Source organism: Hemitrygon akajei, chromosome 16 (assembly GCF_048418815.1).
Source record: "Hemitrygon akajei chromosome 16, sHemAka1.3, whole genome shotgun sequence".
Classification (NCBI taxonomy): Eukaryota; Metazoa; Chordata; class Chondrichthyes; order Myliobatiformes; family Dasyatidae; genus Hemitrygon; species Hemitrygon akajei.
The window spans coordinates 20,289,366-20,309,224 of record NC_133139.1 but is presented as its reverse complement, the minus strand read 5'-3'; the positions used below and the strand labels follow the sequence as shown (position 1 = coordinate 20,309,224).

The window sequence follows — 19,859 nt, the reverse complement described above, 5'->3', positions numbered from 1 at the left end:
GCGTGTGCATCAAGAACTATATGTATATGTCTCTTTTTTTTAAAGCAAGGAGCAATTTATCATTGCAAGGGCACTGCATAAATAAAGACAACTCGCTCTGAAAGATTTGGGAGAGCAGAATGCAAACGGTGCAAAATTACAATTCGGTAGGAAACGGTGCTCAATTGATCTGTGAATCAGTGTACAAGAATCTTGAGGAATGGATGGTGCAGTTCTTTCTGAAGCATGCATACCGGAATACAAACGCTCCCCGTTCCACCCCTCTGATGTGCAAATTGCCTTACCTGGGATTGGTGCTATTCCAGTACACGGCGTAGCGGTCAGCAACTACTTTCCCAGAATCTTCCGTCCAAACACAAACCCAAAGGGCCAGGAAGAGCAGCACAGCCACCTCCACGTTCATCATCGCCGTCCACCGAGCTCACACACACAACTCTTGCAAATCAAAGCCTCGAGCCGCCGCCTCCATACGGTGCCTGAACCACAACTTTCAACAGGAGCAGCTTTTTTTTTAAGAGTGAATCCAACCCCTACTACACTTGCGCAACCTACCCTGCTGACGAGAGGGGGCGGTGCAGCGCAGGCGAGGAGGGAAATTATGAATGAAGGCATCTTCAGCCAGTCGCCGGGCACTTGCCTCCGGGGCCCCGCAGTCATACCCAATCAGTAATCGGAGAGGGCAGGGTCTGGCCCTGTTGGGGCCGGACCGCTCCTTTGAGCGACAGCAGGCGAGGAAGTCGGGTGCCAATGGGAGAAGGTCTTGGCCGATGATGTCACAATGGGAGCTGGTTCAATGGTATCAATAAAAGCGCCCGAGCCGCCAGTTGTTACATTACCTCCAATGTTGTAACGTTCTGCTTGCGACTGTGAGCATACTTTTAAGTATAATTTTCGTAGTCTGTGATTATCATGTAGAGGCGATTAACAGAAATCGCAGACACTTTTTAAAAAAAATTAATGGTACCCCAAAGCTGCAAACATATTAGTTTGCCTTTTTTTTTAAATTCCAAAGACCTTCCGAGCACTCGAAACAAATTAGTGCTTCATATTTAAATTCTCGTGACTTTATATTAACTTGAAACCGATTCCCTCCCCAAGTCAGCTGTTCGTGGGATTGTGTTTTCAGCTTTTTTTTTGGGTCAGGATAATTGTGCACGAATCCTTACAGGGGAATTATCTTTCTACATGTTTCCGAAGCAGCGCCTCTCTAAGGGGAGAACACATACATTTACAACAGCGCACAAGCGACAGAGGGGGAATCAACCATGGGATGGCTTTCTTCACACATGAATTGCTGAATAATGTGGAAGATGTCTAAAAAAAAAAGGAATACGAGATGTGAATACGTCTTAATTCATTTATTTCCAGTCATATTAAGAATACAATTTTGGAAATAAAACGGTGCTGTATTAAAAAGAAGAGAACCCTGTACTTTTTATTCTGTACTGGCTAATTACCACTCTCTCTTACACACAAGCAGTTATTAAGCAGCTCAGAGCAAAAGTGAACGTAAAGCTTCGGCTGTCGACTACTCCACTGCTTATCCTGCCAGCTTCTCACCTTGCACCTGCCAATAGATTTTTTTTTAAAAGCCCCCTCTGCTGCCGGTAGCTCACCTCACACTCCGACTCACTCATTATTCCTGTGCACGGCTTCCAGTCTGGCAGTGTCTTTATTCGCATCTAAACAGCTCTCTCACCATCACCCCGAACACCTTTCGAAATTTCTCTTCTCCTTTCGTTCTGGCTACTTAAACCTGCCAGATTATTTCACTCTACCATCGGAGGCTGGTATCAACGACCCGCTTTTCTAAATATCTTCCTTCCTTCTTCCCTAAACTTCTTTGAACGAACTTGTCCCTTTCTGATATTTATATTTAAAATTATTCGTAGGTTGAGGGTGTCACTGACGAGGACAGCGTTTACTACCCATCCCTATATGCCCTTGGAAACGTGGTGCGGGGAGAGCCATATCCTCAAACTGCTTCCCTATTTATGTTGTTTGGTAGGAAATTCCATAATTTGTATCTGGCCACTTCAAAGGGTTGATTTAATCTCAACTGGGGGGGGGGGGTTGACGTGGAGGGGAAGTACAGGTGGCCCTGCTTCTATATAATTGCCACTTTTGTCCTTCCAAATGAGAGAGGTTGCAGGTTGGGGAGATGTTATTGGAATAACATAGACCAAGACTACACTATCTTCATTTTGAAAATGATGTAAAAATATAGTCTTATAAAGCTTGGTATCAAATATTGCTAGTTTGGATCGCCTTAGAAAGTCTGCTAATATTAAAAGATAGGATAGGTATAAAATATTTTTTAACAAAACCATTGTGTCTTTCTTTCCTATTGGATATTGCATTGTCGAATCTGATGACAATGTCTGCTTTTCTTTCAGTCTTTCAGCATCCTTGTTGTTTTATTTTGCTTTAGTCTAGTTTTTCCCTATGAGTTCAAGCTCAGTATAGCACAAATAGCAGAGAAAATGGTAGAGGTCAATAGCTAAGTAATCTCTGATAGCAAGAAAACGAAAATACCACATTAAAGACATTTTAAGCAGATTAATAATTTCCTCATATGGACCTTGGATAGAACCAGTTGAGGCATTTCATCTATTACATCATAATTGCCATTATTATATCACTAATTTATTCACGGGTCTCATAAATATAGAAAGGTCAATGAAAGTAGAGTGGAACAACATGCATTTTGTAGTAATTAAATGTAGCAACCATTTGAGACTTCTTTCATTTTTAGCAATGTATCATAGCATCTCAGTTATATCCCAATTTGCGGTCAGCACAGCAACATTTCCAGTGCTTGATCTTTTAGCTGATCTATCTTTTATTAGCGGGTAGCAGAGTGGAAATATGTTACTCCCAAAGGAGGTGTAAGGTGCTCCCTCTCTCCGCTAGCCTGCAGGTCACCCTTGGGCAAGGTGTAGCACTTGCTTAGCCTCCACGCTCCCCCCCCTCCCCAACCCTGCCCCAATCTGGGTCACATGAAGCCATGGGAGCAGGTGGTGGATGGTCGTCTGAGCAGCTGGTGCATTTCAAAAGTCCTGGTTATGCAACCACTGATGCCAGCAGCCAATCTCTGAAGAGTATTCATAATGGCTGGGGTCACCCATCTTGTGAAAAGTCACTGCCCAGAAGAAAGCAATGGCAAATCATTTCTGTAGAAAAACTTGCCAGGAACAATCATGGTTATTGAAAGACTATGATCACCTACATCATCATGGAACATGATGATGATCTTTTATTAATATGTACACGACACAGCCAGCATTTACAGTCCAATTAGTTACTAATTGCACCTCAACAGACACAGGATGTGGAAGAGCCACAGCAGGTCAGGCAGCATCTGTGGAGGGGAATAAACAGTCAATGTTTTGGGCTGAGGCCCTTCATCAGAAATGGAAAAGAAGAGGGATGAAGCAAGAATAAGATGGGGGAGGGGAAGGAGTTCAAGTTGGCAGATGGTAGGTGAAATCAGGTGAGGGGGAAGGTGGGCGGATGGGTGAGGGGGTGATGAAGTGAGAAGCTGGGCAGTGATAGGTGGGAAAGGGCTGAAGAAGAAGGAATCTGATAACAGTGGAAAGTAGACCATGGGAGAAACAGAAGGAGGAGGGGCATCAGAGGAGGTTGATGTGGAGGTGAGCAGAAGGAGGGGAAGAGGGGAGCCATATGGGGAATGGAAAAAGAGAAAAGGAGGGTGGGAGAAATCAGCAGCATGTACAAGCTGGAGGAACTCAGCAGGTCGGGCAGCATCTGTGGAAATAAACAGTAAATGTTTCGGGCCGAGACTGTTCGTCAGGTCTAGCCCGAAATGTTGACTGTTCGTTTCTAAGGATACTGCCTGACCTGCTGAGTTCCTCCAGCTTGTATGTGTTGCTTTGACCACGGCATCTGCAGTGTACTTTGTGTTTAGGGTGGGAGAAATTACTGGCTGTTAGAGAAATCGATGTTTATGCTATCAGGTTGGAAGCTACTAGACAGAATATGAGGTGTTGCTCCTCCAACCTGAGCATGGCCTCATCATGGCGGTAGAGGAGGCCATGGACTGACCATGTCAGAATGGGAGTGGAAAGCAGAATTAAAATGGGTGGCCACTGGGAAATCTCATCTGCTGCAGCAGACAGAGCAAAGGAACTCATGAAGGGGTCCCACAAATGTACTTGCTGATAAGCTGCCTCTTCGAACAATTATAGTGAGGGATCTTCACAGTTCTGTTGGCTAGAGAGTTGCACATTTTTAGACCCAGCAATGTTGAATGGTGCCTGAATTAGAGGGTAGCCCAGGAATGATAGTGCCCCATCCACTGCCACCTTGTCCTTCTTGATCATGGGCAATTGGACTAGCCAAGGGTGAGTAATGCAGTTACACCTCTGAAATGCTGGAGGATCAGGCAGCATCTATGATGGGAAATAAACAGTTGATATTTTGGGCCGAGACTAGGAATACAAGAAGCAGTCATTCACCTTACCTCATACATGGTATTACACTTGTCTTCTTTAGTGAACCAGACTAAATAGCTGTAGCAGAATGACATATGGAGTTTGGACTTTGTTAGAGAGGGGTAGCACGTACTTAACAGATCATAAGAGGACTGGGTAGAGTTAACAATAGTCTATGAAAAAGATATCATGTTTGACAAGTCTGTTAGAGATTTTTGAGATCAAAAATTAGGAAATAGATAAGGAGGAAATGTAGCTGTGGTATATGAGATCTTTCAGAAGGCTTTGGATAAGAATGTTCAAAAATAGAGCACATCTGATTTTGGCTAACATATGGGCAAGGATTAAGTATTGGTTAAAAGGCAGAAAACAGAGATTAAGGTGGTTATAATTAGTCAAAACCATAGGGAATGTCTCAGATATTTCTAGATTCAGAAACACAAGGAAGTTTGCAGAGGCTGAAAATCCAGAGCAACACAAACAAGATGCTGGAGGAGCTCGGCAGGTCAGGCAGCATCTCTGGAAATGAATAGACAGTCAATGTTCCTTCTCCAGGACACCAGATTCAGATTCGTTTATTTATCACATGTAGAACGGTGGCATACTAGGTTAGCGCAATGCTACTACAACTTGGGGCATCAGAGTTTAGAGTTCAATGCTGGCGTCCTCCGTAAGAGGTTTGTACGCATTCCCCTGTGAATGTGTGGGTTTCCTATGGATGCTCCAATTTCCTCCCACAGTCCAAAGACGTACTGGTTAACAGGTTAACTGGTCATAGAAAATTGTCCTGTGATTAGGTAGGGTTAAAATAGCTGGGTTGCTGGGTCGCACGGCTTGTTGAGCCGGAAAGGCCTATTTTATAACCAAATAAAATACAGTGAATTGTGTCACCCTAAGGATGTGCTGGGGGCAGCCCGCAAGTGCAACTACACCGTATATTGACAAAACTTTATAAATCTCTGGTTTGAAGTTAGCTGGAATATTAAGTTCAGTTCTGGACTCATGACATTATTAAGGTTAACAAGACATTGAAGGTGGGGGAGGTTTTTCTCGGCATAGTATCAAGGATGGGGAACTACTTCAGAGCTGGTGGTGTTATATTCTACAGAGCAAACACAACTGTGTGGAGATTTAGTACAGGTTTCAAAATAACAGGATTTCAATAAAATAAATGAGAAAATATCGAATTTCTGTGTGGTTTCATAACTGACAGTCATTTTATTTTCATATATATAGTACTATGCTAAAGTCTTTGGCACCCTAGATTTTTTTATATATGGTTTCAAATGGTATGGCCTCCACAGAGCCTTGATCTCAACATCATCAAGGCTGTCTGGGATTGCCTGGAGAGACAGAAGCAAGTGAGACAGCCAAAAGTCTTCAGAAGAACTGTGGCAAGTTCTCCAAGATGCTTGGAATAGCCTTCCAACAGATTTTCTTATAAAACCGCGCAACAGTGTACCTAAGAGAAATGATGCCGTTTTAAAGGTAAAACACCAAATATTGATTTGATTTAGTTTTATACTTTTTACTGCTCTTTATACTAAATTTTTAAAGTGCTGTCCATAAAGGAAAAAGCAGGGATATGGGACTAAGAGTTCTATGCTGGGAAAGTTCCACAGATGTCAGAACTAAATATCAATGGCCATTTCTCTACATGAGCCTAGAGCTTTCAGTGTCACAGTGCACTTAAAATGGAAGAGAACTGGGAGGGAAGGGTGTGGGTCTGGACCTCTGGTAGTGAGTAAACAGTAAAACGTTATGCTGCACAGGAATAGGCCCCTCGGTCCATCAAGTTCATTCTGACGAAGATATCCCATCCAAACTGGTCCCATTTACCAGCACCTAGCCCACAGGCCTCCAAAGCTTTCTAATCCATGCACCCATCCAATTGTCCTTTAAAAGCTTGTCACTGCATCTCTCCCAACCACTTCTTTTTGCAATCCATTCCACATAGATACTGCCCCTGTTTTTAAAAAAAAAGCTGCCCTCAAATTTCCTACGAAATTCATCTCCTCCCTCCCAACCAAATTCCCTCCAGTTCCCAACTCCCCCAACCACAGCAATAAGACAGAAAACCACAGGAACCTCATCACTTCTCTGCAAGGTCACCTCTCAATCTCCTGCACTCAAGGAACAAAAGTCCTAACCAGTTCATTCTTCTCCTCCCTTCCCCACTCCACACTCCCCCCGCAACAACCCTGTCCTTTAAGTCCTGGAAACATGCTTGTAATTTTTTTCTGCATTATTTCTAGTCCAATAATATCTTTCCCACAACAGGACAACCAAAACTGAACACAACTCTTAAGCTCGGCCCTGTGAGCATCCCACACCACTGCACCTTGACCCCTAACCCATGATAACCAGCCTACCAATAGCTCCCTTCCTCACTCAGCCCACTCATGACTCCACCTTCAGCAAACCATGCACTTGACCTTTATTCTTTATGCATCTCCAACATTCCCTAGCGCCCTGCAAGGCACAGTGGAAGTCCTATCTGGGTTTGACTTTGCAATGCTCTGCACTCATTCATACTAAAGTCTATTTGCCCACTCACCCAACTGATTAAGATCCCCCTGCAATACCTGGCAACCATCTCCACTGTCCACCACACCTCCCACCACCATGTCATCTACAAATTCACCAAACATGCCCTGCATGTTCCTATCCAAATTATTGACACAGATGACAAACACCAATATGCCCAGCACTGACCCTTCAACCACACCATCAGCCAAGGTCCTTCAGTCCTAGAAACAATCTTCCACAATCACTCTCTGCTTTCTCCGATCAAGCCAATTGTGTATCCAATTCGACAGCTGTCCCTTGATTCCTAGAATCCATGCCATTTAAGCTCTCCCTGAGTTCTATAAGATCTAAAGAGGATCTTGGCTTCATTCAATAACCACACTTTCTACACCAGGCCTCAGGAACCAGAATTCTGATTAATTTTTTTTTCTGGCCAACTGGAATATTTGAAATTTTAAGCTATCCATATGGTTTAGTTATAATTCAAAGTTCAAAGTGAATTTATTATCAATGAATGCATATGTCACAATATATGTTCCCTGAGATTCATTTTCTTGCAGGCATTTACAGTAGAGCAAAGATATATGATAGAGTTGATGAAAAACTGCACACAAAGACTGACAAACAACCTATGTGCAAAAAAGACATACTCTACAAATGCAAAAATACATAATTATATAATTAATACTGAGAACATGAGTTGTAGAGCCCTTGAAAGTGAGCCCAGAGGTTGAGCAATCAGTTCAGAGTTGAGGTGAGTGAAATTATCTACACTAGTTCAGGAGTTTGATGGCTGAAGAGTAGTAACTGCTCCCAAACCCGGTGGTGTGGGACGTAAGGCTCCTGTACCTCCTTCCCGAAGGCAGCAGGAAGAAAAGAGCATGAGCACGAGAATATCTGGAGATGCTGGAAATCCAAGCAACACACACAAATTGCTGGAGGAACTCAGCAGACCAGGCAGCTTCTATGGAAAAGAGTGAACAGTCAATGTCCTTCAGGACTGCATCAGAAGAGAGTATGGCCTTAATGGTAGGGTCCTGCTTTCTTTTGGCAGCATATCATGTAAATTTGCTCTATTGCCTGTGATGGACTGGGCTGTGTCCAGCACTTCTTGTTGGCTTTTCTGTCCTAGGGTATTGGTGTTCCCATGCCAGGCCGTGATTCAACCAATCAGGATTCTCTCCACTGTGCATCTATAGAAGTTTGTCAAAGCTTTAGATGACATTCCAAGTCTTCATAATTGTCCATTACTTGGTCCAGTGAGGAATAGTGGAGAGGATTTGGTTCTAGACTCATTGAAGCCAATTTAAAACAAAAACTTTTTACGAGGTTTGGTGGCACCTATTATTGAGAAAATGGGCGATGCATCCAACAAGGAACAAGCTCCCTCCTCCCTTTTAACCAGTAAAATACACAGCATGGGGTTATGGACTCCCTAGTCTTTAATTACTCTATAATGTTACAGACTTGTGCATGTGCCTCCACCAAATGCCTGCACAATTAATTTCCTGTATACATTTCCTCTGTCTCACAGTAATTATTTCTGTTGTGTGGGAAAGTACTGAAGTTAAGTGATATAATAACTGTTCATTATGTTCTGATAGCTAAATAATGATGATATTTCAATATTTGCAATATCAATAATGGAATTGTTAATTGTTGAGTATAATCTTACATCAGCACTGTCATGTCCCATTTCAATTTGTGTGCAAAATCTTATATTTAATCAGATATTATGGGCACCTCTATTTGGTGCAATTAATTCCCCGCAATATATCACCGAAGTACTTATTTGGGCATCCTGAGGTCAGGGAAAGTTCTATATAAATGTAGGGTCTTTAAGACAAGGAGAAGAATTTGGAGAATAATGCTCAGTTCTGAGTGCTGTCAAGGTCTGGCAGCCATCAAAACAGTTGGAGCAAAACAATCCAAAATAGAAAGAAAGCACCATCATGTAATCCGCAGTGTATTCTTTTAAAAAAAGACATATGGGAAAGATTTCAAAACTCTAACCTCAGCTTCCATTTTCAAGGTGACCATTATAAACTGTTCCAATTTTATTCTTCAAAAACTGAACCCCGCCACATATCCCACAAGAGACGATTACCTTGCCAACAGAACTAGCTATCCATTATTATCCAAGTTTTGCTCTAATTTGTACTTCTAATACTCGGGATATGAGAAACACTGACAAGGCAGAATTTATTACTCCTCCCTAGCTAGTTTTCACTAAACAACACTGACTATACTTCCAAAAAATAGTATTTAATTGGCTGTAAAGCACTTTGGGATATCCTAAGGTCGTGAATAATGTGACATATATGCAGTCATTGGTATTTTCTTGAATCGTTTTCCCTGAGCATTGAGTCATTTGTAGCTTAGACCAGTCAGAAGTGATTGAGAATTGGCCCCCTACAAATATTGTGGTTTTATAACAACTGAGCTTCTATTTCAAATGGTCGTTGTTCCAAAATAGCTCAAAATAATAAATACTGTTTCCCAACACAGCAGACTCAGTTTGCATATACCCTGTCTTTAAATGATAGTGTTGTGTCTTCATCAGTGCCCAAGATTTGGAACTTGCACTTGTAAAAATATGGTAAGTTAAGTTGTTGGAAAATATTGAAATTTCTTTATCAATCTATCTAGAAATGGAAGATTTTTCACAAATTGAAGAGTCTACAAGTCTGTAGCTACAGTTGGCCAGTATAGCACAATAACAAACCCGACAGAAAGCATTGGACAAATCAACATGGCATCACACAGACAAAATGTTGGGGGATCTCAACAGGTCAAGCAGCACCTATGGAGAGGAATAAACAGTCGATGTTTCAGTCTGAGACACTTCATCAGGACAGCCTTGGTGAAGGATCTCAGCCCAAATCATCACTTGTTTATTCCTCTTCATAGATGCTGTCTGACCTGCTGAGTTCCTCTTGCATTTTGTGTGAGTTGCTCTGGATTTCCAGCATCTGCAGAATCTATTGTGTTCAGCATTACATCAATGCTTTTTGTTGCTTGCCTAACTAAACTTATCTGAAATCCTTTTCCTGTATTCACTTGGCACTAGAATTCTTCCTAGAAATACACTTACAGTAAATCAATTAAGAAACAATTCAGAAAGAAACAATCTTCTATTCTGTCCCAGCCCAGACTGGGAAGCGTTAGTCACAGTTGGAAAGTAAATATCTTATTGACTTTTACATATGTGGCATTTATAAAGTTCTGTCAACTGAGCGGTCTCATCGTTTTGATAAATAACATCAAAACTGACCAATCATAATTGTCAACATTATTAAATAACTCATGATTATGAGTTAAGCTGTTTCATTAAACTTTAGCTTCTCTGCTCCATAAAATTGTTTAGCTTTAAATGTTCTGTATCTGTGATATTAGTTTTGCCAGTTGGATGACATTTGTCCTGGGATTTCACTTAACACACAGGCAACAAGAAGGTAGTTATCTATTACTCTTTCTAGCTCTGTTACCCTTGTGTTATCAGGTTGAATGGACTTGAGAATGGATTGAAGAATTAATCTAATCTAAACCCAACTGCATGGTTCTAAACATGATCCGAATGTGATGTGGGTTCCACCATCACTTAATGAGGGGTCCCCTCGGCCTGTGAATGTGGTAACCTGGATCAAACAATAAACTTTACCATCGTGTTCCTCCCTCAATAAAAATGCCCAATGCTTTCAATGGATTTTGGAGGTAATGTATCCCACACATGATACATCATGGTAGTGGATGAATTTTCCAAGAGGAAAAAGATCGCACACATCACCTCCGTTAAAACAGTTTTGCATGAATTTAGAATGTGCTTTCATAATGAAAAGATTTGATTTTAGCCAGTAGTGCTTCTGGTTTCCAACTACCTTATCATTTGGCATCAAAACTTCAGATGGGATCTTATTTGAGGGAATTCAGAACATAACTTGTTGCTTGCAGGTAAGTGCACAACATTCAAGGGACTGTATATATTCCCTCTTGTTCACAGATACATATCTAGTGAGAAATGACTAGTGGCTGATGTACTTAAAATTTGTTCCACATAGGAACTCTGCCTATGTGCCAGTTAGCTGACATCTAAGTCTCATTTTACACAGTGGATGAACTTTCAATGAGTACAATTATTGTCAAATGAATAGAAACATTTTTGATTCTGATTAAGGACATAATAATTAAGGCAGGAGTATCTGTACAGCCCCCTGAGCCTGCTTAGTCATTCAGTAAAATCATGGCTAATCTGCATTTGGCTTTGGCTCCAATTTAGTGCCCGATTCCCATAATATTTTGATTCCCCTTGTAGTCCAAAAATTATGTCAGCCTTGAATATATTCAATAACCTCCTAACTTCTGCAAGGCAGAGATTTTGAATGATTTACAGCCTCAACTCCATCTTAAATGGGTGATCCTTTATTCAGGAACCATTCCCCCTTTTTTTCTAGATTCACCCAAGAGTGGAAACATACTTTCAGCATCCTCCCATCCAAATGCAGGTCAGTATCTATGGAAAGAGGAACAGAGTTAACATTTCAGGTTGAAGACTCTTTGATCCGAGTCCAAATGGAGGGTTGCCAGACTGAAACATTAAGTCTGGTGACACAAGATGCTGGAACGTGGAGTAGCAAAGAAACTACTGGATGAACTCAATGGGCCAGGCAGTATCTGTGAAGGGAAAGAGACAGCCAACATTTCAGGCTAAGTCTAGATTAGTCTTGGGTTGAGTCCAGATCTTTGGGGTGTGAACTGAAGTTTCAAAGGTGCAGGATGGTTGCGGCATGGCAGGTACAGGCCGAATTGAGGTGGCGGAGGCCTGGCCCAAAAGTGGGGAATGAGCCACTGTCGGGCCATTGCCGGAGTGGACTAGGAGGTGACTCAATCCAGCAGAACTGAGGCTAGGCAAGCAGAGGCGAGGCACAGTCGAGGCGGTAGGGCCCAGGCCCGAGAGCGACGAATGATCTGCTGTTTGGCCGATTTAAGTGCCAGCCTGATTGGAAAGGCCAGGTATGGACCTTATCAAAATGGCGGGGCCCATGCCTGTGAGCATATTGAAGTGGCGGGGTCTGGGCCCGAGAGTGTAGCGAAGTGGCAGAATAGGTCCAAGAATGAGGAACAACCTGAAGTCTGGCCAATTTAAGCACTGGCGAGACTAGAAAGTTCAGGCGTGGGCTGAAACAATGTGGCAGAGACTGGGCTTGAGAGTAGCAGGGCCTAGGTCTGAGAGCGAGGAATGATCTGAGGTTTGGCTAATTTAAGCGCCGGGCCAGATTGAAAATGTCAGGGTCTCGGGGCTGTGCAGGCCAGTGTTCAGCTTGCTGTTCCACAGGGTTTACTCATCTCCGTGCTGAACTGAGGCTGTGGCCTGCAGCTAATGGGCTCCTGGATCTCTGCAGTGAAGACTGGCTTCGCGGCTGTGGATTCACTTTCGTGAACTTCAGTTCTGAATGTTATTTGCTTACTCTTATTGTTTGCACATTGGGTGTTTGACAGTCTCGTTTTATTAATGCATTCTATTGGAGTTCTTTGTTTTGGGGCTGCCTGTAAGGAGACGAATCTCAAGGTTGTATAGTGTATATGTACTTTGAGAATAAATGTACTTTGAACTTTGAGATAAAGGGTCACGACCTGAATTGTAGATTGTCCATTTCCCTCCACAGATACTGGCTGACCTGTTGAATTCCTTCAGCAATTTGTTCTTTTTTTTTGTATATTAAGTTAGTTTCTCCTTTAATTGATTGTTTCTCTCATTTTCTGTTATTATTTCAGATTTTCAGCATTGGCCCTTGTTTTTGGCAACAATTAACTATTCCTGTAGTTACTTCAGTTAACTCCCAATCAGGCGACAAATATTTTACGACAAATGATTACCAGAAGGTGGGGTGATGCACTCTGGGTGAGCGTTAAGTATGAATAAAACTGTTATGTTTGCATTAGCTTTGCAAACCTGTCACCAGACAATATAAGGATATAACTCTATTTTGCACATTCAAATCCCCTGGGCTTAGCTATAGAGATACTTAAAACATTTTGTTTCAAAATGGTACTATGGAAAAAAATTCAAAATTAAAAATTATCTTCAAATTACCCTTTTAAAGACTGGATAGAAATAAACTTACAGCCTGCTTTAAAAAAAAACTCAGACACTATAACGAAACAGCCTTTAAAATTTATGGCTTGCTAAATACACAAAAATGATCCCTGTCTTGACCAAGATTGATGACTGAGATGAAGTTGACCTTGTATGAAAATAATTGGGGTCCATTGCTCCAGGGATTCTCAATGTATCTTGACATTTGCACTTTATGTACCTATAGAAATACTATCTCCCTAAATCTCAAATAAAGAGGTTACTGGGTCAATTGGGACTGTTTTTTTTCCCCAAACTGAGGAGGCTCAGTAAAGGGTCAACATCAGCACACAAGGCTGCAACAAACTTGAAATAAGCAGAAGAGAATTGAAGAGAAATCACTGCCAGATGCCAGCCTAGATAGTTACAGAAAGCACAAACCATGGAATTAAATGAAGGGCTACCTCAGTTATGGGAAATGACTTAGTATGGATTACACTTAACCTCAGTTCTGTGCAGGTGTGGGCAAGATGGAAGAGAATGTTCAGGGCTGAATTAGGGCAAGACCAAATCAGTTTGAAAATAATAGTGATATCCCTTTCAAAGCCAGTGAACTGAAAGACTACCCCCTGTACGTAATAATGTGACCACTGAGTGTATATTTGTGACTTTCTGCTGCTGTAGCCCATCTACATCAAAGTTAGATATGTTGTGGGTTCAGAAATTCCCTCTGGACCCACTGCACATGGTTATTTGAGTTACTGTGTGCTCGAGCCAGTGTGGATATTCCCCTCTGACCTCGTTCATTAAGAAAGTTCAAAGTTCAAAGTAAATTTATTATCAAAGTACATATATGGCACCATATACAACCCTGACATTCATTTTCTTTCGGGCATACTCAGTAAATAGAAGAGACACAATAGAATTAGTGGAAGACTGCATTCAACAACCAGTGTACAAAAGGCACCAAACTACAAATACAAAAGGGAAATAAACAAACAAACAAACAAATAAATAAGCAATAAATATTGAGGACATGAGATGTAGAGTACTTGAAAGTGAGTCCATAGGTAGTCGGAAGAGTTCAGTGACAGGATGAGTGAAGTTATCCCCTCTGGTTCAAGAGCCCGATGGTTGAGGGATAATAACTGCTCCTGAACCTGGTGGTGTGGGTCCAGAGGCTCCTGTATCTTCCTCCTGATGGCAGCAGCAAGAAGAGCACATGCACTGCATGATGGGAGTTCTTAATGATCGATTCTGCTTTCCTGCGATTGTGTAGATGTGCTCATTGGTGGCAAGGACTTTCCCCATGATAGACTGGGCCTTAACCACCATTGTTTGTATGATTTTCCATTCAAGGGCATTAGTATCTCCATAACAGGCCTTGATACAACCAGTCAATATACTCTGCACCATGCATCTGTAGAAATTTAGCAATGATTTAGTTGTCATGCCGAATCCTCTCAAAAAAACTAAGGAAGTAGAGGTACTACTGTGCTTTCTTCTTAATTGCACGTACATGCTGGGCCCAAGATAGATCTTCTGAAATGATAACACTGAGGAAGTAAAGTTGCTGACCCTTTCCCCCAATGAGGACTGGCTCATGAACCTCTCGTTTCCTCCTCCTGAAGTCAATAATCAGCTCCTTGGTTTTGCTGACATTGAGTGAGAGGTTGCTGTCGTGGCATCTCTCAGCCTGATTTTCAATCTCCCTCCTACCACCTTTGATTCGGTCAATGACAATGGTGTCATCAGCAAACTTAAACGTGGAACTGGAGCTGTGCTTAGGATCACAGTCACAAGGATAAAGGAAGTAGATCGGGGACTAAGCACACAACCTTGCAGTGTACCTGTGCTGATGGAGATTATGGAGGAGAAGCTGTTGCCAATCTGAACTGACTGCAGTTCGCAAGTGAGAAAACCAAGGATCCAATTGAACAAGGAGGTATTGAAACTAAGGCACTTTTGTCCAAAGACTGCTGCTCACTGTATGCTATTTTCTGTTTTTCACACTATTCTCTGTAAACTCTAGAGGCTGACGTATGAAAAAACCCCAGGAGGTCAGCAGTTTTTGATGTACTTAAATCACCCTGCCTGGCACCACCAATCATTCCACAATGAAGGTCACTTAAATCACATTTCCTCCCCATTCTGATGTTTGATTTGAAACAACTGAACCTCTTGACCATGTTCTGCATGCTTTTTTACACTGAGATGCTGCCATATTGGCTGATTAGATATTTTCATTAATGAGTTGGTGAGTGTAATAAAGTGGCCACTGAGTGTATATGCTAGGCAAATATATCCTTGAAAGCTAAGAATATATGAATGTGTTCTACAAGGGTGTTCATTGTGGTTGAACACATCGTCATGTAATTATACATTCGACATGCAATAAATAAATTTCTGCATGATGCTTCTATTTTACAAATTGCTTATGTGTATAAAGAATGGAGTAGATATCCATACGCATGATCCAGGCAGTATCCTGGCAGAGCAGATCACATACACGTTGAGGAAGTATTGAACAAGATCAAAATCACAACTGAGACCAAAGCTAGCTGATAAGGACAAAAGTTTACACCAGTATATTTACTCAAGTCATATCATACTGATCACACCTTTTTATAGATGCAAACCAACCTTTAAGTAAAATTGACGTAACTTACTTTGGGCTTCTTCTAAGCTGTAACCCAACCAGCACAGTTCATTGACCAAGGAATGATTGTGATTTACCCAAATCTTTACTTACTCTCCTTGAAATGACGTCACAACATGCATACAGTGGCATCCATTCCACTTCTGTCCTTTACAAAATACCTTTACGTTCTGACATTAGTACAATATTCAAAAGAAGTTAGTTGCCAGCAAGTACAGCTGCCTCCAATCCTCAGGACTGCAAGCAACACAGAGATGCAAAAGGGGAAAGTGTAATAATTTTGTATCAATTTTATTAATGAATTGCATTAAAATTACAGTCAGATGGCAACAATAGATCTACGCTTGAAATGCAGATTTTAATTGAGGAGAGCAGCTTGATTGGGAGATGTGACCTATGTCTTCATCCTTCAATCAGGCTTGGCTGTCCTCAATTATAATCCCCACCACTACTCCTACACAACCATTATCACTTAAATATGCAATGGCACTCTATTCAAGTAAATTACTTTAAAATTTAAGGTAATAGAATTTCAACTTGTGACTGTTCCTGAAACCTTCAGGGTAATCTATTACTAACCCTACCTTTAACAGTCTTCTCCCAGGGCACACAGGATAAGGAACTGTTTTGTCAACAATAAACAAAATCAAATTCTTTTCAGCAGGGCTACTGGGCAAGCATGCAGTAATTCCAAATAATAAAACCTGAAAAACACTTTATTTTTATCCCATCTCTGCTGACATGCGTCTGTTAATATTATTTAGGAGGCTACACAGTGTGTCAAGAACTATTTAATCAAATACTTGTAACTGAGCTCATAAAAACTTCAGCTTCTGTAGCTGGAACAGTGAATTATGCAGGATAAATAGGGTTACTGCGCTCAATCCATGTGTTCAATTGAATGTTAATTCCCATCCTACCTCTGAAATTAATTAAGGAGGCAAAATCCCTTTTGAATTCACATATCTGTTGAGCGGTAAAACTATCAGAATTACCCCAGACTAATATTTTCTTCTACATACTTTTTAAAACTGCTATTATTGTGCAGTGCTTTTAAACCCCTAAGTCAGTGCTAACATGCAATGGACCTCTTCCTATATTAAAGTCAAGGGTAAATTGTTAAGGAGGAGAAGAGTAACAAAGAGAGCCACACTTCCTTCTGAACTCTCTGTTTCATTTTCAAAGCTCTTCTACTTTTGTAGGTCAAATTCATCAAAGCAATAGTGTAATATTTATAAATTGTTAATGAAATCAATAGTGCAGGCAGTGTTGAATTACTAAAGTGAAGGAATCTACTCTTATGGGCTTTTTTTAACGTCCAAAGAAAAATTGATATCATCTAAGTAAAATTTCTGCAAAGTTCATTTAGAAATTGCCAAACTCTCTGCATTGTTCGGGAGTCTCCCAGAAGTAAATAAGCAGAGCCATTTGTGAGATAAACCTATCCATCAGAATATCTATTCAAGTCACAGACTGAAGCAGCTTAAGTACACATTTGCAGGGGTTGAAACAGCCAGACTGACAAATGGGAGAGATTTGAACCCAGCTGTCCAATGGCTATTTCTGTCGTGGTACTGTTGTATACAATCTGCCCCTCCGCTGGCCTGGGTTGAGATGGGGCAGGGCAGAAACGGTAGATGTTCATAAATGAAGATAATGTCCATTTCAAATCAAAGACTGGATCGTGACTCTTCGCCAGCTTCATATGGTCTACTCTACTGTTCACCTGGAGTTGTTTCATCCTGTGATTTATGCAATACTTTCATTGATGATATTTACTGAAGTTGAGTCTGAATTAGCAACCACGAGTTCAACAGATATATAACAAAACCATGCACATGGAGGATAAATCCCTTCACTCTGCTTACAGCACATATAATTTACTATAGCTTCTGTATCAGGAAAGGCAAATCAACTAAGATTATTTACTGAAAATTAGTTACCGAATTCATATTGGCATTTTAGTTTTTAACCTGGAAGGCTAGAGTCATTGCTGGAGACAGTCTTTGCTTCTGTTAGCAACTCCATTTGGATTCACGTGTCATCAGAATTCCAATATCTCCTAATCTGATTTAAATTGTAACTCTGATTTCACTGGTTCTTCTCCCAGTTTCTTGAAGACGGACTGCAGACGGGTGAGTCCACACCTGCAGCTCTCACTTAGCTTTGAATGCAAAACCTGCAGATCAAAACAGTGCAAAGCATAATCAAATCCACCCTGTGGGCTTTAATTTACTCTGTGCATTTGAGCTGAAGTATGTATTTGTTGATCATTGTTAAGCAATTTGATACGCTGCCTTTAATGGCATGCTTTCTCCTAAGTATCCTTCTGGGAGTTAATATTTTAATGTATGTTAAAAATAAACTCATCATAAACTTTTTGCTTTCCTTGACAATTGTTAATCAACATCCAAAGTAGAATTTAGCTTTGATTTATATTATTCTATCATATGCATCTATCTCCTCGAGCTTCTTCTACCTTTTAATGAAATCACGACTGATTTGCAAACAAATTCAGTCTATCCATTTTGTTCTATATTTCTTAATATGTCAGAATCAGAATCAAGTTTATTATCACTGCCAAATATCTTAAAATGTGTTGTTTGGCCATTGCAATATAGTGAAATACATGAAATATACTATAAATTATAATAAGAATTGTGAATATATACATATAGTGGATTCCAGTTAATTGGGCCATTGGGTAATCACATCAGCCACTTATTTGGGACAACTTTTAAAGAACAAAAATGAGTCAAGAAAATAGCCAGGATTTCCTTCATTTATTTGAGACACGATGCCACTTAATAGGGACAACATACTGGTGCCAAACAGTTTCTAAAAAGTGTCCGCTGCATGCACTTATTGTGGACATAGGCACTACTTTGCTTCGAGCAAACAGCTTTTAAGTAGCTTCAGTTGTGTGTGTTTGTGTTTAAAAAGCAGTAATTTTTCTCGCTGATAGTTGGTGAGACGATTCAGAACTGTTTTGCACACTGCGGTTTCAAACATTCAGGCTTGGAAATGCATAAAATGGTTGGGAATGATAATGAAACGATTTCACTACTTCAGCAAGTTAGGAACTACAAAGAATTTGAAGGTACTGGCAATCATTTTGAATGTTACAATGAAAACAAAGATTGTAATATTGAAGACTGTTGGAGAATGCAACAGTTTCTAATTAGCATCAGCCATATGCACTTGTGTGGCTGTTCGATGCCACACCATGCTTAGGGAAAGCAGTTTTAAAATCGCTTCAGTTGCATACACTTGTGTTAGGTTATTCATTTGGGCTGACTGATGTCGAATTAAAAAGCAGTGATTTTTGACACTACTTCATGCAGGAAGGCAATGAAGGCAGTGCATTATCTGCACTAGCTGTCTGCACTGATTTTGTTAATTTACAGTCAATCAAAATAACATGGCAATGTACACTATATGAATTCCTCCATCAATAACAATTAGGAACTAATACAGTTTTACATTACTGCAGTAATATTGATAGTGTTCTAATTTGCTCTATGTTTCATTTAAATACATACATAATTTGTTACTCAGTTAAGTGCTAGTTTGTCTTTTTTAAACTAGTTCTATGAAACTTTGGCTGATTGGCACAGCTGTTTAATTGGGCCAAAATGTACTGGACCCAATGTGTCTGATTTAACTGGAATCTAGTGTGTGTGTGTGTGTGTATATATATATATAATCGCCACATTTCTTATTTATGTATATAAATCAAACTAAATAAGGAGTGCAAAAAGGGAGCAACAATAGTGAGATAGTCTTCATTGGTTCACTGCCATTTAGAATTCTGAGAGTGGAGGGGAAGATGTTGTTTCTAAATCGCTGAGTATGCGTCTCCAGGCTCCTGTACCTCCTCTCTGATGATAGCAATGAGAAGAGGGCACATCCTGGCTGATGGGTGTCCTTAAAGATGGATGCTGCCTTTTTGAGGCATCTCTTTTTCCAATCCTGCGCAGTGGCCTCTCCATACCAGAGGGTGATACGACCAGTTAGAATGCTCTCCACAGTACATCCGTGGACATTTGCTGGAGTCTTTGGTGACATTCTTAATCTCATCAAACGCCTAATGAAATATAGCTGCTGGCTTGCCCTCTTTGTAATTGCATCAATAAATTGAGCC

At 40.8% G+C, this 19,859-nt stretch overlaps 1 protein-coding gene across 2 annotated transcripts in view; it reads right to left on the bottom strand.

The window, feature by feature from the left end:
* LOC140739808 (ephrin-A5-like) overlaps nucleotides 1-711 on the bottom strand; it is a 442,905-nt gene extending 442,194 nt beyond the window's left edge. The window contains exon 1 of one of the 2 annotated variants that reach the window (XM_073068352.1): nucleotides 285-711. In XM_073068352.1, the coding sequence (XP_072924453.1) occupies nucleotides 285-406 (122 nt within the window). In that variant the 5' untranslated portion in view covers nucleotides 407-711. The remainder of the gene's footprint in view (nucleotides 1-284) is intronic. The other variant, XM_073068353.1, reaches the window with a different exon arrangement.
* Between the last annotated feature and the right edge of the window lie 19,148 nt (nucleotides 712-19,859).